The sequence below is a fragment of the Capsicum annuum genome, chromosome 3 (genome assembly GCF_002878395.1).
Source record: "Capsicum annuum cultivar UCD-10X-F1 chromosome 3, UCD10Xv1.1, whole genome shotgun sequence".
NCBI classification, from domain to species: Eukaryota; Viridiplantae; Streptophyta; class Magnoliopsida; order Solanales; family Solanaceae; genus Capsicum; species Capsicum annuum.
Window position 1 is genome coordinate 5,880,816 of NC_061113.1, and position 25,893 is coordinate 5,906,708.

The 25,893-nt window shown below is 34.7% G+C and overlaps 1 protein-coding gene across 1 annotated transcript; it reads left to right on the top strand.

The window, feature by feature from the left end:
* Positions 1-16,432: 16,432 nt before the first annotated feature.
* On the top strand, positions 16,433-25,523 carry LOC107864282 (pleiotropic drug resistance protein 1). Its single transcript, XM_016710615.2, has 20 exons — positions 16,433-17,121; positions 17,806-17,926; positions 18,029-18,202; positions 18,966-19,125; positions 19,450-19,526; positions 20,623-20,676; positions 20,768-21,160; positions 21,257-21,538; positions 21,640-21,956; positions 22,042-22,202; positions 22,288-22,391; positions 22,474-22,630; positions 22,716-22,912; positions 23,013-23,345; positions 23,461-23,751; positions 23,842-23,925; positions 24,010-24,371; positions 24,458-24,629; positions 24,720-24,974; positions 25,072-25,523. Exons 1-20 carry the CDS (start codon positions 16,751-16,753, stop codon positions 25,327-25,329), a joined length of 4,323 nt encoding a protein of 1,440 aa, XP_016566101.2. The 5' UTR covers positions 16,433-16,750; the 3' UTR covers positions 25,330-25,523.
* The last annotated feature ends 370 nt before the right edge of the window (positions 25,524-25,893 follow it).

A 25,893-nucleotide genomic window follows, 5' to 3' on the forward strand; every position in this document is an offset into this window, starting at 1 on the left:
ATTTTAAATATGTAAATTATATTTAAATTAATTAATTATTTAAGTAAAATTTATTTAAATTAGGTAAGAATTTTAAATTTGATAAATTAATTAATTTAAAATTTAATTAATTTAAATAAATTAATTATTTAAGAATTTTAATTAATTAATTTTTTACTAATTTAAATTTAAAATTTAAATTAATTAATTAAATTAATTTTAATATTTAATTATTTTTAACGTAATACTTTTTTTATTTTAAAAATGATTATTCAAATTTTTCAAATTTTAAAGCCATGATTATTTAAATTTTTCTACAATTTATAAATTTTTCTTATTTAATTAAATTAATTTTATATTAAATTTGTTATGTAGTATTTTAAAAATGAATTGGAATTTAATGTAATACTTTTTCTATTTTGTTCTAGTTTTTTTTAAAATGACGTGGCACGCATGACAGATGACATGGCATACGTGGCAACTGATGTGGCAGCTGACATGGGAGAGTGTGTTACACTCTCCAAAAAAGTGTTTAAAATATAGCTTTTTCGTGGGTTCAGGGGTCCAGATGACAAATATGTAATTAGAAGTGTCCAACTTACAAAACTGACATAGTAGTGTGTTACACTCTCCAAAAAAGTGTTTAAAATATAGCTTTTTCGTGGGTTCAGGGGTCCAGATGACAAATATGTAATTAGAAGTGTCCAACTGACAAATATGTAATTAGAAGTGTCCAATAGAACATTTTGCCTAAAAATAATTGGCGTCAATTTATGTAGTCAACAATTATTACAAATAAAAATTATTTTAATATAAAAAGCAAATAAAACGAAACAAAGGAGTAATGTTGATCTATTTTGTGTCTGGTACTGCATGATTTCACTTTGCATGAATCCAAATCATTTTCATGAAGCACATATTCTTCTTCATCATAAATAATCTATTTGTCAAAAAATGACCTGGAAGCTTCTTTATATATTCAAAATGACCCCCACCCCATCCCCACCCCAACAATCAAAAAAAAGATTAACACTAGTGTTTGAGCAAAATGTCAAAGCCTTTAGAAGTCTTAGGATCCTTTTTTATACTATTATATTATTAATAGTCAATATTTACTTATTTAGTTGTGAAGGTAAAATATGAGTAGGTTGATCGCATAGCTAAAGGCGATCCATCTTGATGACAAATTCTATGATAATAAGAGATTGAAAGTAATCGTTTGATATATACTCGTTCTTCCTATTTCAATTCTCAATGGGATTTAATTAGGAGCTATTATTTCGATACAAAAGAATGAATTATGATAGTTGTTGAATAGCTCATAGTCAATAAAATTTCAAAAAATTCTATTGCCGGTTTATCATATAAATAATTATTTTTTTAATTATTTAGCGACAGAAGTTGATATTAAGTCTACTAAATTCTCCCACATTGGTGGGAGAAGAAAACTTTCAAGTGTTTATATTAAGAAACACTTACTCCACATGGTAAGTGAGGTAAGAATAAAAAGATGCCTCGCGTCGTCGTTGTTGTCGCTTGTTCGAATTTGTATTTGGATTGATAAGATTAATTTTTTAGACAAAATTTATTGAAACGTAGGGAAAATCCAGTCCGAACCAAAGGAAAAGCCGAAACAGTTTAGTTGCAGTTTTTGATTCTCCATTAATGTGCATGCTTCTGCATGCAGAAACGTTGGCTGCGGCAGGTTGAAGAGACACAACTCTTTGACGAAATGACACACTGATTTGGGAAAAGAGGTATTTTTTTGGATGGTTGTGACTGTCCAGTAACAAGGCACACTGATTCGATGAATAGACACGACTGTTTCGATAAATAGACATGACTGTTCCAGAGGACACATCTTTTCGAATGAACCATTGCCTCTTTTCGAAAGAGACCCCTAATGGCTATATAAACGTACATTTAGCCATAGGTTTAGAAAAGAAAAAAATAAAAAATTCTGCAATAAAGCTCTTCTTGTTTTTTGAAATACTCTGTGTGATCATCTAATCGTTGATTGAGTTCGAAGAGAATCCAATAGTTTGAGGTACCGCTACAGTCGGATTGTTAGGCCATTTTATCCTGGGAGAAAAATTCCGCAACCTCGGGTACTTGAGGGAAATTATTTCCTTAAGGACACTTCGTGAAGTCGAAGGACTTGACATTTTTCTATTTCATCTAATTTTTCTGAAAAAAAATACACTTCTTTGAAAGATCCTTTTGATCTTGAGTTGAGGGTGTTACTAACTTCATAAGTGTTTATGTTTTATACTTGAACTTGTGTTGAAGTTGTGCCGAAATATAGATTCTTGTACCCGAGATAACAATCTTAAGGAAATAATTTTTTGAATTTGTATTGCTTGATTTCTGGAGATTAAAGCTTTAAGTTTTCTACTCCATTTGAACTTAACTAGTAATTTGGAGAAATAAAATCTTCATCACAAGTTAAAGATCACTCGGTTGACGATTGAAAGTCATAAAAAATTCATCGTTAAATTAGAAATAAGAGGTGTTTAAATTTGTTGCAACTTTATTAATAGTATTTTGATATAGTAAAGTTACTGTCTTGTTGTGATAGGGAAATGACTACTGATAGTTAAGTGCATGATACTGCAACGACTGTGGCAGGAACTAGTATTACCACAATGAGTCGTACTAATGCTTTGCAAGCAATGACACCAGCAGAGAAACCCAAAAAATTTGTAGGTATTGACTTTAAAAGATGGCAGCAGAAAATGTTCCTCTAACTTACAACTCTTTGTCTTCAAAGGTTCATAGTTGAAGAAGCTCCAAAGGTGCCCGATGGATCCTCTGACCAAGAGGGATTTGTCATTGTGAAAGTTTGGAAACACTCAGATTTGTGAATACAGTTGTAGGTTCATCTTAGAGGCCATTCAAGATAAACTATATAATGTGTATAGTGGAACAAAGACGACAAAAGAGTTGTGGGGTGCGCTAGAAAGAAAATACAAGACTGAGGATGTCGGAACCAAAAAGTTCTTCGTTGTAAGATTCCTGAAATATAAAATGACTGACAACAAGTCTATTGTATCCCAAGTGCAGGAACTGCAAGTGATCATCCACGATTTCCTCGCGAAAGATATGACTTTAATGAATACCTTAGTTGAACATATTAAGAAAGTTCCTTAATGTTTACATAAACCTTATAGTAGGTATGGTTGTGAATGAGGCATTTCAAGTCGCGCCAATAATAGAGAAGTTACCACCTATGTGAAAGGACTTCAAGAACTACTTGAAACACAAGTGAAAGAAGATATCAGTCGAAGATCTAATAGTGAGACTATTATTGAAGAATATAATAAAACTGCGGAGAGAAGGTCGAAAGGAAATTCTACAGTACGTAAAGCAAATATTGTAGAAGATGACCATAACAACTCCAAAAAGCGGAAGAAAGCTGGACAGGAAAGCAATCAACACAAGAAGAAATTCAAGAAAATATGCTTCAACGGTGGAAAGGTTAGCCACAAGTCATTAGATTGTCGTGCCCCCAAGAAAGAAAAAAAAAGGACCAAGCAAATGTGGTTGGATCCAAGAAAGAAGTAGACGATCTGTGTGTCATGCTCTCTGAATGCAACTTGATAGGAAATTCTCGAGAATGGTAGATAGATTCCGATGCCACCCGCAACGTTTATGCTAATAAGGAGTTATTTGCTGCTTTTGGTCCGGCTCAAGAGGAAGAGAAGATATATATATAGCCAACTCCGCAACTGCAAAAGTTGAAGGAACAGGAAAAGTCTGCCTGAAAATGACATCAGACAAAGTGTTGACTTTAAACAATGTCATGTATGTACCAGAGTTACAGAAGAACTTAATTTCTGTATCACTTCTTGAGACAAATGGATTCAAATGTGTATTTGTTTCCAGAAAAATTGTCCTTAGTAAAGGAGAAATGTATGTAGGAAAGGGCTATGTAATGAATGTTGAAATCAATAGAATTTTAGTTTCTTCTTACTTGTTTGAGTCTTATTATTTGTGGCATGAACGATTAGGACATGTCAATTACAAAATATTGTGAAAACTGATTAACTTTGAAGTTTTGCCAGACTTTGAGTGCAATAAATCAAGATGTCAAACCTGTGTGGAATCAAAGTATGCTAAGCATCCGTATAAGTCCATTGAAAGGAATTTCAATCCTTTAGGCTTAATCCACACTGACAATTATGATATGAAAGTCAACACCATCTCATGGCGTAAAAAAGTATTTTATAACTTTTATTGGCGATTGCACTAGATATTGTTATGTCTATTTGCTAAATAGTAAGGATGAAGCAATAGGTGCATTTAGGCAATATAAAATAGAAGTTAAAAATCAGTTAGAGAAAAAAATCAAATCGATAAAAAGTGATAGGGGCGGAGAATATGAATCTTCTTTTGCACAAATATGTTTAGAGAATGGAATTGTCCATCAAACTACAGCCTCGTATTCACCTCAATCTAATAGAGTTCCTGAAAGGAAAAATCAAACTTTGACGAAAATGATGAATGTCTTACTAATAAGTTTAGGTTTACCGCAAAACTTGTAGGGGGAAGCTATCCTTACTGCTAACCGAATCCTCAATAGAGTGTCCCATAGTAAGATACAATCAATTCCATATGAAAAATGAAAAGGATAAATCCAACTTGAAATATTTTAAAGTGTGGGGGGGGTCTAGCAAAGGTCCAAGTTCCTATGCCTAAAAGAGTACGGATATGGCCTAAGATGGTGGACTGTGTGTTCATATGATATGCTAAAATTAGTAAAATATATCGGTTTTTGGTTTAATAAATCCAAACACTCGGATATTAATAAAAATACGATAATTGAACCAGATAATGTTAAATTTTTTAAAGACATTTATCCTTATAAAACTAGACATGAACAGTCTAGTGGGGGGTCTAAACAACCTCGAGATGAACCAAGTGAGGATGTACATAATGATGAGAATCCAAGACGAAGTACACATCAAAGAACGTCAACTTTATTTGGATCGGATTTTGTAATATTTCTCTTAAAAATGAGCCTCAAACGTTTAAAGAAGCGATATCGTCTTCAGACTCATCCTTTCGGAAAGAGGCAGTCAATAGTGAGATTGATTCAATCTTAAGTAACCATACATGGGATTTGGTTGATCTTCCTCCTAGGTTCTAAATGAATCTTCAAAAGAAAAATGAAAGCGGATGGTACAATTGAAAAATGCAAGGTAAGACTTGTAGTAAAAGATTTCAAACAGAAAGAAGGCCTTGATTATTTTGATACATACTCGCCAGTAACAAGGATAATATCGATTCGAATGTTACTTGCCTTGACGGCGGTATATGGTCTTGAAATCCTTCAGATGAATGTAAAAACAACATGTGTTGTCTAGGTGTACATTAAAGCTCGACGGTTCACCAACATGGGTTGTGGTGCAGTGGATAGGGCTGCTCCACCCTTAACCAGAGGTCGAGGGCTCGACCCTGGGTATGAAGAAAACTCTGTTGGGAGCGCTACCCCCCAAATGGGACCTTACCCGACGCGAATCTGAATTAGTCGGGCTCCAATGCGGGTATCGAACATCGGATGAGAAACCAAAAAAAAGCTCGATGGTTCAAAGATATCAAATCTATCGATTGACCGAGTACATCTGATTCATGGTCACTACAAAAAGTTTAAAGGGAAGCCCACTTATCCTGATGCAATTAGTCTTTGCTTGATAATCACATACTTGTTCGTAAAGTTTTATGAAAAAGTAGTCATTTCCATTTATGTGGTGATTGTTGGGTTCAAAGATCAAAGTATCAAAGTGTGAATGGAAAATAGAGTGAACCAAGTGGAGGAAAAAATTGAGATAACACTCAAAATAGAAAGTGTACTCGTGAAATGAAAAGTCTACTTAATTTTCCCACATTGGTGGGAGAAGAAAACTTTTAAGTGTTTATATTAAGAAACACTTACTTCACATGGTAAGTGATGCAAAAACCAAATGATGTCTCGCGTCGTCATCTTCGTCGCTCGCTTGGCTCGGCTTTAGATTCGAATTTTGATTTGAATTTATCAAATGATCAATCGATGAGATTAATTTTTTAGACAAAATTTATTGAAATGCAGGGAAAATCCAGTCCGAACCAAAGGAAAAAATGTAATAGTTTTGTAACGCCCCGAGTCTGTACCCTGGATTCTACACGATGTTCATAATTCCGAAGTACCACAAGCTAACCTATGCCGAGAATGATATCAAAATCGGTCATCTCTAATTTGGCTAAGTCTGCTGAAGTGACTTTCAAAGATACCATAATCGAACATTTCCTTTTACCCACCGGGCTATGATGGATTTACCCACTAGGGCAGAGGCTGAGAAAGGCTCTGCTAGGATTTTGGGATTGACTTCGAAGTCAACAACTATATATGGAGTTACAAAGGATAAGGAAGCTCCTGATCTAGCAAAGCATAAATATGTAAATGATAAACTTGTAACATACCAGTGACCACATTATGGGAATTTTCGAGATCCTATCGGGACTGAAGGGCATAGAGTCTATTTAGGCATTACCCACTAGTGGCACTGGAAGCGGCACCGTGCTGATTTGGGTGACCTGACTGAGCTGAGGGATGGTTATGCTGACCCTGGAAACCTGACTGGGGACAATCTCTGACTCTGTGACCTGACTTGCCATACTCGAAACGCATATCACTATCATCTCGGCAGATACCCAGGTGGTTTCTGCCAAATTTCTGGCAAAGATGATTGTTTCGGGCGCTGCTAACACTACCCTGAGGCTTAGGGCCTGGCGCCCTGTCTCTGTTTCCGTCTCTGAATTTTGGCACTGGAGCACTGGCTGAGAACGAAGCTGGAACTGAGAATTTCGGGCGGAATTGAGAATGATTCCCATCCTCTGACTTAGGCTGAGCAAAGTTGAAACTACCTGTTCTTGCTCTCTTACTCTCCTTCTTCTTCTCCCTATTCTTAACCTCCTCTATCTGCTGAGCATGGACCATGAGCCTAGATATGTCCATCTTTTTAATCAACATTGCGGTCCTACACTCCTTGACCATACTATTAGAAACCCCAGACAAAAACTTACTCATCCTGGACCTGCTATCTTCTACCATATGAGGAGCGTATCTATCTAATTGAGTAAAATTGAGAGAATACTCATTCACTATCATGTTGCCCTGCTTTAGATTATTAAATTCCAGAACCTTCGCTTCCCTCAACTCCAATGGGAAGAACCTATCCAGAAAAGCAGGGGTAAACTCCTCCTACTCTATGGGCCCTGCATCGGCGGCCCTTTTTGCTTTCCACTATTTAAACCATGAGTCTGCCATATCCTGCAACTGATATGCGGCCAACTCAACACTCTCAAAAGCAGTCACCCCCATAATATCTGTAACCTTCTACACCTGATTAAGAAATTCCTGAGGGTCCTCATCTAACTTAGGCTGAGTAAAAGATGAAGGGTTCATTCGGGTGAAGTCCCAAATCCTGGATACAGTAGTATTAGCCACTGGATTGGCCAAAACGATAATTGGGCATTCATTCTGGGATACCACAGAATGAGATAGGGTGGTGAAAGCTGCTCTGAATTCAGAGTGGGAGACATGTTCGTCCAGGGGATCTTCCTGAACGGGCTGAGGTGCTGACTGATTTTCGGTTCTCCTTTCGTTAGTCTTTTTGGGAGATATGTTCTGTAAACGAAAAGGAGATAACAGATTAGACTGAGAGTTTAACTTGAGCTTATGCTCACTCGCACAACATAAATACTGAAAGTAGGAAAACTTTTTCTAAAATATCTAATAGCCTCCTTTCCATAAGTGTGGTGCGCTATACACCCATGTACAAGACTCTACTAGATGCGGATTTCAGACTTTCTAGGACTTTATTGAACCTTAGGCTTTGATACCAAGTTTGTAACGCCCCGAGTTTGTACCCCAAATGCTACATAGTGCTCATAATTCCGAAGGACCACAAGCTAACCCATGACTGGTACCTACTGCAATAACTGAATAATAATACTGTAATTATACGAAAATTAGGCAAAAACTTACCATAAGGTTCAAAACTGTAAATAAATACTGAGTACGGTACATATATACCAAAACTGAACATCTGTCTATAAATACTTTAGTCTGAAAAACCTCTATGAAAAGCCTCTACTGTCTGAACAAGGAGTTGATGGGACAAGCCCCCAACTAATTTCCACTACTGAAACTGATAAACTGAGGTACTGAAATAATAACCATGTCCTCGAACTATGAGGAATCACCACTAATACTGCTGCTGAAAGGTTCGGGCTGCTAAGTGCGATTGGGAGCCTGTGCATCTGAACCTATGATATAAGACATCATAGCACAAAAGAAAGACGTGCTAGTATTTTGAATGTACCGGTATGCTAAGTGAGGTAGGCTGAGATCCATGGGTTCATATGCATGAATAATACTGACTGAATAACATGAGTATAACTGAATGAGAGTACATGCATGAATACGTAAACTGTAACTAAGGTAATGATAACACTAGACACTGAGTTCTGAATTTCTGATTTACTGATATCTGAGTTTACTGATACTGTATTACTGTTAACTGAGTGATTGTATCTGACAGTCCTAATTCTGTGGAACTATTCTGAGTTCCTGTAAGACCCCGTGAAGTTTTCTCATCTTTTAAGTCTTCTGAGCGAATTAAAAGAAGCCTTACCCTTAGAAATTTTGCTTAGTGTTCCAACACTTAGTTTTTTTTTTTAGCCTTCAAATTTGATGAATTATTTCATGACCTTTCCGATATTCTTTTTTTGATTTTCAAGTTACGTTGTGATGGGGAAAGTCAATAGTACATCTCGGATGAGTTTCGAAATTTTTGGACCTCGTTAAGGGCATGTTTAATTTCCAAACCAGTAGCACCATGAGATTTGCATGCGTCGCATGGTGCATCTTACTATTGACAGCATGCGATGGAACATGCGACGCATGCTCCAGTCCGATGGGATAGAGCATGTGATGCATGCTCTACTGTACCTGCCTGAAATTTTTTAGTTTTTCTTCCGTCTTTGGAGGGAAAAAATGTGTATTTTCCCTCCCCTTTTTTTGCAATAACACGGAATTTAAGCCTTACATGACCAAAATATGGTCATTTTCTCCCAATTTCTCAAGAACCAAGCACCCTATTCCCAAAATAAAAATCAAGATCTATCAAAATTCACCCGTAGAATTTCAAAAATAATTCGAGAATCAGAATCCCCAGATCGAGATCTTCAAGGAGAACCTATCAATTTTACGAGTAGAGTTCCGAAATCAAAAGTTCATTCAAATTCACAAATTTGAGGTATGTGGAGTTTGAGCAAGAACAATCCTTCCGTTCTTGTGCCCAAAAGTTGATTTTATTTAAGCATTTATGATTTATAAATGGAGTTATGTTCAAATTATTTTGTTTGAAGATTATAAGTTTATGAGTTATTCAAGTTGTGGATTTCATGATATTTCTGCCTATTATGCTTTGATCTAAAAGTTTATATTGTGATTTGCACTCTTTCTTTACGAGTTCCTATTGTGGAATGATTTCAAGAATAATATTGAGCATGAATTGTTATTTTGAATTGACATGAGTCAAGTATTGACTTTTACATTTAAAGATTTAGTATTGAGAGTTTGAGACTATATTCTTGGAAATTTTGAGCTATTATATTCATATCAAGAATGAGTTTGGATTTTTATGATGTCATGATTTAAGCTTTCCTCTAGCGGATCACTTATCAAGATTTGAATCAAGATTGATGTTTTGATATTGAGTTAAAATAGGAATCCACAATTTTGTATGAATTAAATTAAGAGAAATATGACTTGGTCTTCATTATAGACCCTTGAGTTATTTTAAGGTGGATATCCTAAAATTTCTGAGCCTAAGTATGGGAGTAGTATTTAGCACCGAGCGGGAGGCATCCTACTTCTCCAGAACTACATACCACCGTAGGATTGAGATTTATGGGCCTAAGGCCGAGTTTGTGATCACCGAGTCGAGGTTATACTCCCTGGCAAGAGTATGACGCCTTTCCCCAACGTGAGATTTCTTCCTTATGAGAACAAAACGTTGGAATCCATGTGGCTCACATGGTTTATGTCGGTTAGAAGAAACTTCCAAAGCAGTACCCTACTCTAATTAAGCTAAAAGTCTATATATGTTGAAAGTTTGATTTTTGACACTTCCAAAGTTTCCTAATTCCAATTCCTAAGTTTATAAAGCTTTGAGTCTTTTAGTTTTAAAGAAGTCTTATCCTTCTCAATAAAGAAGTATGAGTTTTGAAAGTATTATTTAAAGATTTCTTTAGCTTATGAGCTTTGAGAATAAGAAGAGAAAATTTAGATTTTTGAGTTAAGTGTAATGACTCATGAGATTTATGATACATGTTTCATTATTCATGATATATGATATTTGTATTTCAGATTTTATTCAAGCTTTGTGAGTCATTATTGTCAGCATGCATGATTTCTATAAGGATTGATAATATTGTTTACTTAAATGCATACACTCCCATATACTCAGTACATTCCCAAAGTGTTGATCCACATATATGTCTATGTGCTACATTGTTTCGTGATATAGGTTCAGGTGCTCAGTCCCAGCAGCGTTAGTGATTCCGAGCGCCTTCATCTACATTTCTGTAGTGGTGAGTCCTCATGGTTCGAGGACCAAATTCCAGATATTCAGTATTACCAGCAGTCGTATTTATCTCCTTTCATTCGAGTATGAGTCAGTTGGGGATCTATCCCAATGGCTCCCTATTATTTGAGTTGTAGAGGCTCTATCAGACTAGACTATCAGTTGTGTTATCGGACTTTTCAGTAACTTATGATTTGGACATTTTATTGACAGTGTGGATTAATGAGATTTATTTCTAATTATCTTATTTAAATTCATAAAATGAGTATTGAATGACGTAGTAGGATCAAAAGGTTAGCTTGGGGCTACTTGTAGCCTTAAGCACAGTGTGATATCTCAGGTGGAATTTTGGGGCGTTACAGTTTTGTACTGAACCGAGTGACTGTGTCTGACAGTCCTGATTTCTGTAAAACTGCACTGAGTTTTATTCTGAAGACTGAAACTGAGATTGTGGAAGGTAATCATCTAACCAACATGCCCCTTTCTGAATGAATTGGGTTCCAACCTGTAACCCCAGTTGGAAGGATATCAGTACCGTGCCACGGGTAAAGATAAGCTGAGTCACCCTCATCTGGCAAGTGCTCTAAATGAGAACGGTGGTACACTCAACTGGTAGGTTAAAATACCTCATCAACCCTCAACTGGAAGGTTGATGTCTCAACCTACGCTGGCTACGTAGTCTGGAACGCAAGGACTGCTTCTAAGGATCACACCCTCTTCGGGTAGGTGAGTCTCCATCCTTGGGTTCACTCGGTACTGAATCCTACTCCCAACTAAATAGACACTGGACTGATTTCTAAACTGTTCTAGGCTGGACTAAACTGTGACTGATCGTGTTAATTGACTGGACTGAATTGAGTTTACTGAATTCTGAATTGATTACTAACTGAGTTCTGAACTGATTACTGAACCGCTGATAGTGATATGACTGATACTATTCTGTTCTGTAATTATCACTGGCTCTAGATATACAGTTAAATTATCGGGTATTAAATACCCCTGGGACTGGATATCATGAAAAGTAAATCACTGCATAACTTTAGTAGCATAACGGTACTAGCTTGATAATAATACATTCAATTAGACATTTTTGTCAAACACTTGATATACATGAGCTTGTGCATGATTGAAATCACACAATAACATGTTATACTTGGACTAGTCAAATCACATGACCATTTTGACAAACACTTGAGGAGCATGGGTATTTCACATATCAATAAACATGTAGTAATATCATGGATTCTGCATTCAACTTGCAAATTCAAGAGTTTGATATGTAGTGCACAAAATTCAATTCACAATTTACTAGTTTGCATGAAACTTGGGACAAATCATGGAATTAGATTACCATTAACATCATAATCAGTAATGCATTCAGGATCCAACATGAAATCCATGAAATCAATTAACTTGTAATTTAAAAGAGTTTCTTGAACTCCAAGGGTGGAAGGAAACCCTTGGATGAATACTTCACATACCTTAGTATTCAAAGTTGTGAAGAATGATGGAGTGTTCTTGAAGGGTGAATCTTGAATTGGAGATCCTAGGGTTTGCTTATTGAGAAATTTTGAGAAAGATGAATGGATTTTGCCTCTAAATGGGCTTAATCTCTCGTGTTTTGGGGGTTGACATAAGGTGGGAAAAGACCCAACTACCCCTGAGGACGCGACTTTTTAATGACTGAAAATTGATTTAGCAACGCGCAGACCGGCACGTCGCATCGTTGGCATTGACGCGATAGCCAAGCCAACGCGCCACATCGGTTCACTGGAATTTGCACTGGAAACTGGAAAAAAATACCCATCGATCCACTGGTTTGATCTTTCAAATGTGTTTCAAATAAGTCCAAAAAATTTAAAACTTGTCCGAGAACACCTACTAACATTCTTGATCATGATTCAACCTAAAAGTTATCACTTTAAGGTCATGAGGGTAGTGAAATAGCGTCGCCAACTTAAGAAGGCTAAAATAACACTAAGTCTGAATACTTAGTTAGAATTTCTAAGTCTGGGACCCGTTAACAAGCTTTAAATGACTGAGTTAAGCTTAGGATTTTGTGGGGTCTTACAAGTTTAGTTGCAGTTTTTGATTCTCCATTAATGTGCATGCTTCTGCGCGGCTGGTTGAAGAGACACAACTCTTCGACGAAATGACACACTGATTCGGGAAAAGAAGTGTTTTTTCAGATGGTTGGGACTGTCCAGTAAAAAGGCACATTGGTTAGATGGACAAACATGACTGTTCCAGAGGACACATCTTTTCAAATGAACCGTTGCCTCTTTTCGAAAGAGGTACCTCATGACTATATAAACCTGCATTTATCCACAGGTTTAGAAAAAAACTGCAATAAAGCTCTTGTTTTCTGAAATACTCTGTTTGATCATCTAATCGTTGAGTGAGTTCAAAAAGAATCCGATCGTTTGAGGTACCGCTACAGTCGGATTGTTCGACCATTTTATCCTGGGAGGAAAATTTCGTAACCTTGGGTACTTGAGGAAAATTATTTTCTTAAGGACACTTTCCGAAGTCGAAGGACTTGGCCTTTTTCTGTTTTATCTAATTTTTCTGAAAAAAACACACCTCTTTGAAAGATGTTTTTGATCCTGTGTTGGGGGTGTTACTAACTTTATAAGTGTTGTTATTTTATACTTGAACTTGTGTTGAAATTATTGTGCTAAAATACAGATTCTCGTAGCCGAAATAACATTTTAACCCTTGGAAAATCTTAACACGTATTTTTTTAGACAGAATGTTTGACTTGATCAAACCACATGAGATTTTTTTATTTGGCTTTATTCGATGATTGGATTTTTCTATAAATAAAATAAAAGGTGTCACCAATTAGAAGTAACTACATGTTGACATGTAGAGAGAGATATAAGCTGTATAAAAATCCTTATGATGTATCAATAAGCATATCGAAAAAATCTTATCCAGCTCAACGTAAAATTTCTTGATCCAATTAATGTAAATTCACGCTTTATAAATTTTATTAAAGTTAAGACTTATAATGATAATATGATCTGAGAATAAAGGACCAAATGGGGATTGATATAGTCATTTTATTTTTAACAAATCATGATGCAGCTATTAGTTAGTTTTTGGTCAAATTGTGAGGACATTTATTTTTCTGAAACTCTCTTATACAACTAATAGATTTTGGTTTCCTTACTTTAATTTTGTTTGTTATTTTTTTGGTCAAAGTAATTATAAAATTAACTCTCTCTGGTTTGAAAAAATAAGATTGTAAGAGTATATTAAAATAGACTTTAGTTTATTCAGCATTGACATGGGAGTAATTTATTTCAAATAAAATTGCACATGGAAATTGAATTTTGAATTTGCAAAAAATTTATTGACTGAATCTTATAATCCGTTATTATTATGCTACTAATATACTAATGATGTAGCATGTATTTGGACTTTGGACTTTGGACTTTGGACTATTTTTTTTTAGTAAACTATTGTATACAATAATATCACATTATTCGAAATTGTTATTATTTGATATATATAAGTCCTTTTACATATGTGTTTTCCTTTTCAAATTGCTTTGTTGAGTTGTGTTTGATTAATTACATCTTCTAGAAGTCTTGTACAAATGCTGCACATGAATAGTATATTTATTTAATAGTATTAATTAATGGAGCATTTACTTAAATTATCCATTTTCTCTCCTCATTTCTATTCATGGAAATAGCATGATAATTTCTTCTTTTATTTTAAAACGTCTAAGTATTGTTCTAGAAAAATGAGTTTACAAAACAACAAATATTTATTATGAGAGTTAAAATAAGCATGGTGTGGAAGTAACATCGGGTGAATTTTTTTTGTTTTAAAAAAGAAACAAATTAACATGAAAAGAATTTTAATACGTCAAGGTTATATGTAATCTTTTTTTTTAAGCAAAAGTTTATTAAATGCATTCATGTGAATATTAGGAATAAGTCGACAAAGATTCTAGAATGACCGGCAAATGCAATGAAGAAAAGGCATAAGTAAAAAAGTCAATAAAACCTAATTAATAAATGTAGGATCTATATATATTTAATCTACCAAACTTAACGGTAAATTTTATTTATATACGTAAATTATTATTTATTTTAGTTGAACACTTAAGATACAATTAAGTGTTTATATTGAGTAAATGATTTGTTTTCGTCCTGAACTATACACGAAATTGTTGAGACATATCCGAATTTTAACAGGTCCTATTACCTCTGGATTAATTAAAATCATATTTTTAGTAACTTGACACTTGAGTGCCTACGTGGCACATATGTGACACATCAGTGAATCAACACACCTTAATTTTCGACCACATTCCGACTACATTGACAGTCGAAAATTTAATATTTTCTAGTAGTGGGTCCACGTAGACACACGTATGAGCTAAGGTTGCCAAAAATACGATTTTAATTATTTCAGAGGGTAAAAGGGCCCTCCTAAAGTTCGGGTGTGTCTCAACAATTTTGTATATAGTTTAGGATGGAAGCAATGTATTTTCTCATTTATATTTAACCACATTCTATTTAGATTTTAATTTTTTTTTGCATGTGTTCTCAAGTGCATCAAAACAACAATAACGTACCCAGTATATTTTCATTAAAGTGGGGCTTAGGATAAGTAAAATGTATGCAGTCCGTATATCTACCTTAGAAATGAGGTTAAGAGGTAATTTCATAAATAAGTTAAAATATATTAAGTAAGCAACAAAATCTTAGACTTATTTCAATTGTAGCTAATGTGTTTTAATTAAAAGAGAATATATTTATCATAATTAATTAACCTATTATGAAATAGTTTCAAACTTTAAAATTAAAACATCTAACAAACCACCCTATATTATATGTTGAGATATTGAATTGAAATAAATAATAATTTGACAAGTTTAAGATATCTTATTAAAAAGACAAAATTAGGTTCATATTCATAGTATGACATACAGTTAGAAGTTGTGACTTTCAATAATGTCAGCAATGACCCATACCAAATCTTACATTTCCATTTCTACAATCCACTTATTTGCCTTTATTTTTTCCTCTTTATTTTTTTGTTTATTTCTAGGCAACTTCTTTTCTAAGCAAGTGGTGTATTTTCTTATGATGGTTCAAAGAAAGTGGCATTTGTAGCTTTCTAAAATGATGTCAATATTCTCTGCATGTGTGCTTGTTAGAAAATACAATTTAATTTTCAATGAATATATGTATATATGCTTCCTCCGTTTTAATTAGTTTGTTTGTTATTGATTTGATAAAAAGTTAATTTTTTTTTTAAAATTTTATAATCTTATATTAAAAATATAAAAAATATTTCTAATTCAGTAATGTTAAACATGACATGTAGAAACTCAAAAGTTGAAATGAATGACCTACCAAAAATAGAAATTAAAGAAATATTTTTTTCTAAAACAAACTGAAAAAAGGTATAAGACAAATAAATTAAAATTTAAGCTCTCAATTATTAGTAAATTTGACGATGACCATCATATTATTTGCCTAAAAACATTTATTATCCTTGAGTCAAAGGTATATATATAAAAATATCTTTTTTATTACATTTGAATCGAGACTCTTTTAAAAATAATCGTACCTCCAAAAGGCAAATATTAACGTTAACATATACTTAATCTATGCCAAACTGTATTTATAACACCACATTGAATATATTGTTATTATTTATATATTTAGCCTTTGTATAAGGAACATTTTACATTCAAAATTATTGAGGGACTAAAAGCAAAACTTTTTTCCACTTGTTGGTCTCTTATTGAACATATCAATTATACAGCCGCCTTTTTTGAAATAGCTAACTATATAAATCACCTCTTATCTAAATCCTTTAGCAACTTCTCCTCTTCCTTTTATTCATTTTCACATCATTTGAGAGAAAAAAGAAAAAAATCTCAAAAATTGTGATAATATAAAGTTTTTCTCTACCTAATTTTGTGAAAAGAAAATAAACCTAGATTTTCTTGAAAACCCCATTTTCTATGTTTGTGATGATAATATAAAGTTTTTGTTCTCTACCTCAGTTTGTGAGCAAGAAACTAAGATTTTCTTGAAAATACTATTCTTTATTTTGTGAAGGAAAAAAGAAGACAATCTTGTTCGTCTTTTTTTTTTTTTGGTTTAAAGATGGAGCCAGCAAATTTAAGTAATTTAAGAGGGAGTAGTTTAAGAGGAAGTATAAGTGGTAGTAGTATGAGAGGCAGTATAAGAGCAAATAGTAATAATTCAATATGGAGAAATACTGGACTTGAAGTATTTTCAAGATCAGGTAGAGATGAAGATGATGAAGAAGCATTAAAATGGGCAGCATTAGAGAAATTGCCAACTTTTGATAGATTAAGAAAAGGTTTATTGTTTGGATCACAAGGTGCTCCTGCTGAAGTTGATATAGATGATCTTGGTTTTCATGAAAGAAAGAATTTGCTTGAAAGACTTGTTAAAGTTGCTGATGAAGATAATGAAAAGTTCTTGTTGAAACTCAAGAATAGGATTGATAGGTATGTTCATTTTTCTCTTCTTCTAATGATTTTCAACTAGTAGTTGATATTCGTGTTAGGGCTCGACTAATACTGATTCATCTAGTAGTCGTTATTTGTTTTAGGACTCGACAAATACTGATTCACCTACTAGTTATTATTTGTGTTAGGGCTCGACTAATATAGATTTGCCATGTGTATGATACTCTATTTTAGAAAATCTAGTAAATACAAAGGAGTTATGATTCAAGATTCATAAATTGAAAATTCTGGCTTTACCTCTAGCTATGGAGTGTCTTTGTTTGTTAACTTTTTGCTTTTTTATGGTTTAATATTTGTATTGGAGTTCGACTAAAATTCTGGCTTTTCCTCTGCGGATTGAGTTTCTTTATTTGTTAAGTAACTTTTTTCTTTTAAAAGATCTTCACTCCGTTAGTATTCATGTTGGAGCTCGATTAATTCAGGTTCCAACATGTGTAGAGTCGTTAAAAGTGAAAAGCTCCTTACCAAGGTTTCACACGGACTAAGTCTTGAACCCAAAATCTCTAATCAAAATCCGATAAACAAAAGGAATTGTGATTCAAACCTCATAAATTAAAAATTCTGACTTTGACTCTCGCTATAAATTTTAATTAGTATTTGTTAATTTAAGTGGTTAGAAATGATTTTTGATATTTGTGTTATTGGAAAATGTGAAATTTGCAGAGTTGGGATTGATTTGCCAACAATAGAAGTGAGATATGAGAATCTAAACATTGAGGCAGATGCATATGTGGGAAGCAGAGGATTGCCTACATTTATCAACTTCATGACTAATTATCTTGAGGTATTAAAAAAAATTAGATTTTTTATAATTATTCATTAATTATTTTTGACTAAAAGGGTTATTAAATCTAACATTTTTTTTTTTCTTTTTTGGCTTTTATAGGCATTGTTGAATACTCTACATATTCTTCCAAGTAGTAAGAGGAGAGTTACTATTCTTAAAGATATTAGTGGCATAATTAAGCCTTGCAGAATGACTTTGCTTTTGGGACCTCCTAGTTCTGGAAAAACAACTTTGTTGTTAGCTTTGGCTGGAAAGCTTGATAAGGCTCTAAAGGTAATATTTTTTTCGTTTCGTATTCAGAATTTATCTAAATTCCGACCAAAGTGAGTGATATCCCTATCAGAAATATAAATATATCTAATAAAAAAAGTGATGATTGCATGTTTAGTCCCTCAATTCTTGATAAATTATGGTTTTTGGTCCTTTCAATTGACTAAAATATGTGTTTTTGGTACATTTTTATATTAAAAAATATGTGATGTTTTGGAGTATTGTTTAGAATATGTAATCATATAGTATGGGGTAAAATGACAAACTGATCATAACAAATTGTTAAATTCATCAGAATTTACTGATTTGACTGCTCTGAATTCCGAAGAAAGTGATTGTTGTCCCACTCAAAAACTTAAATATATCTAATGTAAAAAAAAGTGATGATTGCATGTTTAGTCCCTCGATTCTTGTTAGTTACGGTTTTTGGTCCTTTTAATTGACTAAAATATGTGTTTTTGGCACATTTATATATTTATACAAGAAATATGTGATATTTTGGAGTATTTTTTAGAATATGTCACCATCTAGTATGGAGTAACATGACAATTTGATCATAACAAATTGTTAAATTCATGAAGATTTACAGTTGAGGGATCAAAAGTGCACATATCAAATAACTAGAGGCTATATGTTCTTAACCAGAAAACACAAGGAGCCAAAACTATTATTTGCCTATATTCGAGGGACTAAAAATGCTAATATACCCCCAATATTTTTTATTTTTTTAAAACTAATTTCTTTTGCCTTTTCTTGGAAAAATCAGGTTACTGGGAAGGTGTCATATAATGGACATGAATTACATGAATTTGTGCCACAAAGAACAGCAGCTTATATTAGCCAACATGATTTGCATATTGGAGAAATGACTGTTAGAGAAACTTTGGAATTCTCTGCAAGGTGTCAAGGAGTTGGCTCAAGATATGGTTAGCATTAACTATTTTTTCCATTTTAATATATAAGACATAATACAAAGACAGACACTCAAGTTTTAAACTACTTAGCTGGCCTCCAACTTGTCTTCACCGTGTCTGGTGGACACTCGAAGATGACGTGACACATAAAATGAAGGTGTCAAAATGTTCATTTTATAAGTTGCAGTGTTCAACACAATGAAGACAAGTTGAGGTGTCCAAATATACATATTCACAGTTTGAGTGTCTGTTTATTTATTATGCCTTTTATTAAAACGTGGCGTTGTTAGGTAAATCCAGATATATTAAAATTCTTTTTGTTGGAAATTATTGCAGAGATGTTAGCTGAATTGTCAAGAAGAGAGAAAGCAGCTAATATAAAACCAGATCCTGATATTGACATTTACATGAAGGTTAGTTGGACTAAAGCTATCCTCCTATGGTTACATCTGTGAAGATGATTTATAAAAAAAATAAAAAAATAGTTGAAGAATATTGAAAAAAGAGGATATTTTATTAGAAGTTATTGGTCAACAGTTTAGAAAAAAATAGTAAAAAGAATTCCTTGGGTCCAAAAGAGTGGCTAATAAATTAAGAGTGATCTTTTTTTTGACCCCACCACTCTAAAAAATCTCTAGATAGGAGACAAAGAAATCTTGAACTGTTGAGCAAAACATTAGGAAAGTCAAAATTGACACTTATAGTTTACTCTATTTTAAATTGATTTTAAACTATATTGCTCGGACTCTGCAAACGTATTATTGCATTTGTGTCGGATCCTTCAAAAGATACACTACTTTTGGAGAATTCGGCATGCACCTTTGAAGAGTCGGAGCAACATAACTTTTAATATATGCACAACATTAATAACTTTAGATTACTTGTAATGCTGAGCTGAAACAACAGTAGAAAGGTTGTTGTATTTTTTATTTTTTTCCAATTTCCCACTTGGTATTCAATGCTCGCTTTGTGGGCCCGACTAATACAGATTTAGAAATGTAGAAAAGGTTATTGATATTTGATAAATATGGTAACTAACCTACTATTTAGAGGTTAAACTACACTATAGTTAATAAATTTTTACACTGAATATAGCTTTGTTATTGTGCAAACAATTTATAGTTGAAGTTTGGCACCAAGCCAGAAATAGGCTGCTGGTATTATAGTATAATCAATAACCGTTGATTTGAAGATAGAAAGGTGAAAAAAGTATACCCTCATTTTAATTTGTTTGTCTTACTTTCCTTTTAATTTCATTTCAAAAAGAATACCTCTTTCTTTTTTTGGTAACTCTTTAAATCTATCTTTCCACATAACATGTTTAAATCGCAAGATTCAAAAGTCTTTTTTACTTTCTTAAAGTCTGTGCTGAGTCTACAAATTGAAACAAAGAGATTACATGCTTGTCAATCCATTCTTAGTGATAACTGAGCAATGCATGTAAAGATATTTTTTTTGTTCCTTTTTTGGAAAGTAATCATACTTTTTTACTTTTTGTGTGGAATTTAGGCTTCAGCAACAGAAGGACAAGAAGCCAATGTTGTTACAGATTATGTTCTTAAGGTAACATTTATTCATTTACAATATGCAATCAGTCTTATATTTGAATTATGAAAGAAAGGATTGAATTCTAATAATGAATATGCTATCGCAGATTTTGGGACTGGACATTTGTGCAGATACTATGGTGGGAGATGAAATGTTAAGAGGTATTTCAGGTGGACAAAAGAAGCGTGTGACGACTGGTGAAATGCTTGTTGGACCATCGAAGGCGCTTTTCATGGATGAAATATCGACTGGATTGGACAGTTCCACGACATATTCCATTGTGAATTCCCTAAGGCAATCTGTTCAAATCTTGAAGGGAACTGCTGTCATTTCTCTGTTGCAGCCTGCTCCTGAGACCTACAACTTGTTTGATGACATTATTCTGATATCAGACGGGTACATTGTCTATCAAGGCCCTCGTGATGACGTGCTCGAATTCTTTGAATCCATGGGCTTCAAATGCCCTGATAGGAAAGGCGTGGCCGACTTCTTGCAAGAAGTATGTTTCGATATAAGACACAAGAATGGTACTTAAAAGGTCTAGAAGTGTTGATGCAACTTTGGTTCTAACAAGGAAAGTCTGAAATTTTTGCAGGTGACATCAAAGAAGGATCAACAACAATATTGGTGTAGGAGGAATGAGCCTTATAGGTTTATCACATCGAAAGAATTTTCTGATGCGTATCAGTCTTTTCATGTCGGGAGGAAATTAGGGGATGAGATTGCGACCCCGTTTGACAGGAGCAAATGCCATCCCGCTGCTTTGACTAATGAAAAGTACGGTATAGGAAAGAAAGATCTCTTGAAGGTTTGCACCGAAAGAGAATTTCTGCTAATGAAGAGGAACTCGTTTGTCTACATATTCAAGTTCTCTCAGGTGACTTACTTGGTCTATATTAGAAATGTTGATATTTAAGTCTTTTGTCATATATCCAGATGCACGTTATAATCTTTCCTTGTTTACATTTGTTTACTCAGCTTACAATAATGGCTCTTATCACTATGACCCTCTTTTTCCGAACTGAGATGCCACGGGATACAGTAGATGATGGAGGAATATACGCTGGTGCTCTCTTTTTCGTGGTGGTTATGATTATGTTCAACGGGATGTCTGAGATGGCCATGACAATCATCAAGCTTCCGGTCTTCTACAAGCAAAGAGACCTTCTCTTTTTCCCTTCATGGGCTTATGCGCTTCCATCATGGATCCTCAAAATCCCTGTAACACTTGTTGAAGTCGGTCTTTGGGTGATCCTCACATACTACGTCATTGGATTTGATCCTAATGTTACAAGGTATGGAAAGAATAGGCTATACAAAATAATTATGAACAAGTATTATTTTTCTCCCATGATTGTTAATCGCCAACGTTTTTTGCAGATTTCTGAAACAATTCTTGATACTCATACTAGTAAACCAGATGGCATCGGGATTGTTTAGATTCATGGGCGCCATGGGAAGGACCATGGGAGTTGCAATGACATTTGGGTCATTTGCTCTTCTTTTACAGTTTGCATTAGGTGGTTTTGTCCTTTCACGAGGTATGTTTTGTGATTTAGGTGTTTGCAGAACCTCTTTCTTGTTCCGGACATTCTAATATTTTTTTCATTTCTCCTAATGCTGCAGATGATGTGAAGAGCTGGTGGATTTGGGGTTACTGGATCTCACCGTTGATGTATTCAATGAACGCAGTCATGGTGAATGAATTTGACGGGAAAAAGTGGAAACATGTATGTTTGTATACTAAATGTTGCCTGCATTGATTTATTTTTTTTCACCTATGAATGCTGAAATCAACTTGCACTAAAACAGCTTGCGCCAAATGGAACCGAGTCCCTTGGTGCTACAGTGGTGAAATCTCGAGGGTTCTTTCCAGATGCATCCTGGTACTGGATTGGTTTGGGGGCACTTTTTGGATTTACAATACTCTTTAACTTCTGCTTCAGTCTTTCACTGGCTTTTCTCAACCGTGAGTTTCTCTGAGTTATATCCGTTTTATGTTTCACTAGGAGAAGCAAAAAATTAAATAACTAACATAGTATAATTATCTGCAGCATATGGCAAGTCACAATCAGTGTTACCAGAAGACAGCGAAAATGCTGAAAATGGTCAAGCCGCATCCCAGATAACTAGCACAGAGAGTGGAGAGATCATCAGTGCGGGTCAGAATAAGAAGAAAGGAATGGTTCTTCCATTTGAACCCCATTCTATCACTTTCGATGAAGTTATATACTCTGTTGACATGCCTCAGGTAACATGCCAAATGTTTTAGCAAACGAAAAATTGGAGCTTTCAACGACACCCTTGTCCTCTTGACTAATATACCGAAACAAATTTTTGATGACTTGCAGGAAATGAAAGAACAAGGTGCCACTGAAGATAGATTGGTACTTCTTAAGGGTGTGAGTGGAGCTTTTAGGCCTGGTGTTCTCACAGCTTTGATGGGCGTTAGCGGTGCTGGTAAAACAACATTAATGGATGTTTTGGCTGGAAGAAAAACAGGAGGATACATCGATGGAGACATCAAGATTTCTGGCTATCCCAAGAAGCAAGAGACGTTTGCTCGTATTTCTGGATACTGTGAGCAGAATGACATCCATTCACCTTATGTTACAGTGTATGAGTCCCTGGTTTACTCAGCATGGTTGCGTTTACCTAAGGATGTTGATGAAAAAACTAGAAAGGTCCGTTCCTCTTAATTTTTGTCATCCATAAAAAGGCCATCTCTTGCAGACCGGACAGACCTCTAAGAGAAAGTAGCAGCCTCATAACATTTTCTATTGCTTATTGTTTTCACAGATGTTTGTAGATGAAGTTATGGAACTTGTTGAGCTAGAACCCTTAAGATCAGCCTTAGTCGGTTTGCCAGGAGTTAATGGTCTCTCAACTGAGCAACGCAAAAGGTTGACCATAGCAGTTGAACTGGTAGCCAACCCCTCGATTATATTCATGGATGAACCAACTTCAGGGCTGGATGCAAGAGCTGCGGCAATTGTTATGAGAACTGTTAGGAACACTGTCGATACGGGAAGAACTGTTGTTTGTACCATCCATCAGCCAAGCATCGACATTTTTGAAGCTTTTGATGAGGTAGAATTATTATCTGTTAAGCAAACGCCAGCTAATCTCTACGTTATCTTATTATAACATTCGAGCACTAACATCAAAACGGCTTTGCAGCTATTTCTAATGAAACGAGGAGGACAAGAGATATATGTTGGTCCACTTGGTCGCCATTCTTGCCATTTGATCAAATATTTTGAGGTAAGTTGTACTAAAGTGATAATGACTCTTTCATTTCCAATATTATATGATCAAATACCGACCTCCGTTTTGCCTTGAATGCAGTCGTTACCTGGGGTAACTAAAATCAAGGAGGGTTATAATCCAGCTACTTGGATGTTGGAAGTCACAGCCTCGGCTCAAGAAATGATGTTAGGGGTTGATTTCACCGACTTATACAAAAATTCTGACCTGTACAGAAGGAACAAAGCCTTGATTAGTGAATTAAGCGTCCCTCGCCCAGGTTCAAAGGACCTGTATTTCGAAACTCAATACTCACAGTCATTCTTGATACAATGTATGGCTTGCCTGTGGAAGCAACACTGGTCGTACTGGCGTAATCCTGCTTACACTGCAGTCAGGTTCATCTTCACAACGTTCATAGCGCTGGTCTTCGGGACAATGTTCTGGGATCTTGGTACCAAAGTGTAAGTATAGAAAACATGAACGCTTACAAAGTAGAGTACTTCTTAAAAAAGTCCTTCATACTTAAATTGTTCTTTATTTGTCATAGGAGCAAGAGCCAAGATCTTTTCAACGCTATGGGATCAATGTATGCTGCAACACTCTTCCTTGGTGTACAAAATGCATCATCAGTGCAACCAGTTGTAGACATCGAGCGTACAGTATTTTACAGAGAAAGAGCTGCTGGAATGTACTCTGCCATACCCTATGCGTTTGGACAGGTATATAGACAAGTTCGGTTTCCGGTAGCTATTCCAACTTTACAGTTGAAAAAAGTGCATAGTATTCATGGAAACTTTCCTATATTGCAGGTTTTCATCGAAATCCCTTATGTATTAGTACAATCTGTATTCTATGGTATCATCGTCTATGCTATGATTGGATTCGAATGGGATGCTGGCAAGTTCTTTTGGTACTTGTTCATCATGTTTACCACCCTCTTGTACTTTACATATTACGGTATGATGAGTGTGGCTGTCACACCAAATCAAAACGTTGCTTCCATCGTTGCTGCCTTCTTCTATGCTATATGGAACCTCTTCTCAGGATTCATCGTTCCACGACCTGTAAGTTCCTATAACGTTTATATTCTTGCCCCAAGATACACATTTTAGATTTGATCTAGAGCTCGGAAAATGACATATATTGTTGGTTTTTTTACAGCGTATGCCTGTATGGTGGAGATGGTACTACTGGGCTTGCCCTGTCGCATGGACCTTGTATGGTTTGGTTGCATCACAATTCGGAGACATCAAAACTGCACTAACTGATGACGAAACTGTGGAGCAATTCTTGAGACGTTACTTTGGGTTCAGACACGATTTTGTTGGAGTTGTTGCAGGTGTACTTGTCGCCTACGTACTTGTATTTGCCTTCACATTTGCTTTTGCCATCAAGGCATTCAATTTCCAGAGAAGATGAGTGTAATCTAACCACCCAACTGAAGAACTTTGAGGAAGGAAGTGTTTACAAAATTAGTATGTAAAGTTTACTACTTGAGAAAGTGTTCTATTTACTATTTATTGATTAGTAGGTTTCTGTTGTAATATTCATTTGAACTCCTATGTTAATTTAGCAAAATGTACAATAATAATATAGCAGCAGTTTTGTTCCAATGTTGGTTTCATTTTAGCTTTACCATTCCCTGCCAATAATTTTATTTTTCTCATTATACTAGGATGATTGATTGTTGATTTAATACAAGAAACTAAAGAGTAGTGAGTATAGATTTTAGGGACTAGGGACATACCTTCAAAGAGTAACAAGGTTGTAATCTTCCCCTCCTTGTTTTGTTTTACATGTATTCTGCCCAAAAGCAAATGAAGTATCAACATGCGGTTTACTTCTCCTATGTGGTTTGCTAGCTATTGCACATGAGCGGTGTTTAACCTGTGTGCACCCAAACAGTAGCGGCTGCGGTTCCCTTGTCATCAAAAAGAGCAAATGAAAGTATAAACATATTGGAAAGCCAAAAAAAGGGAAAGA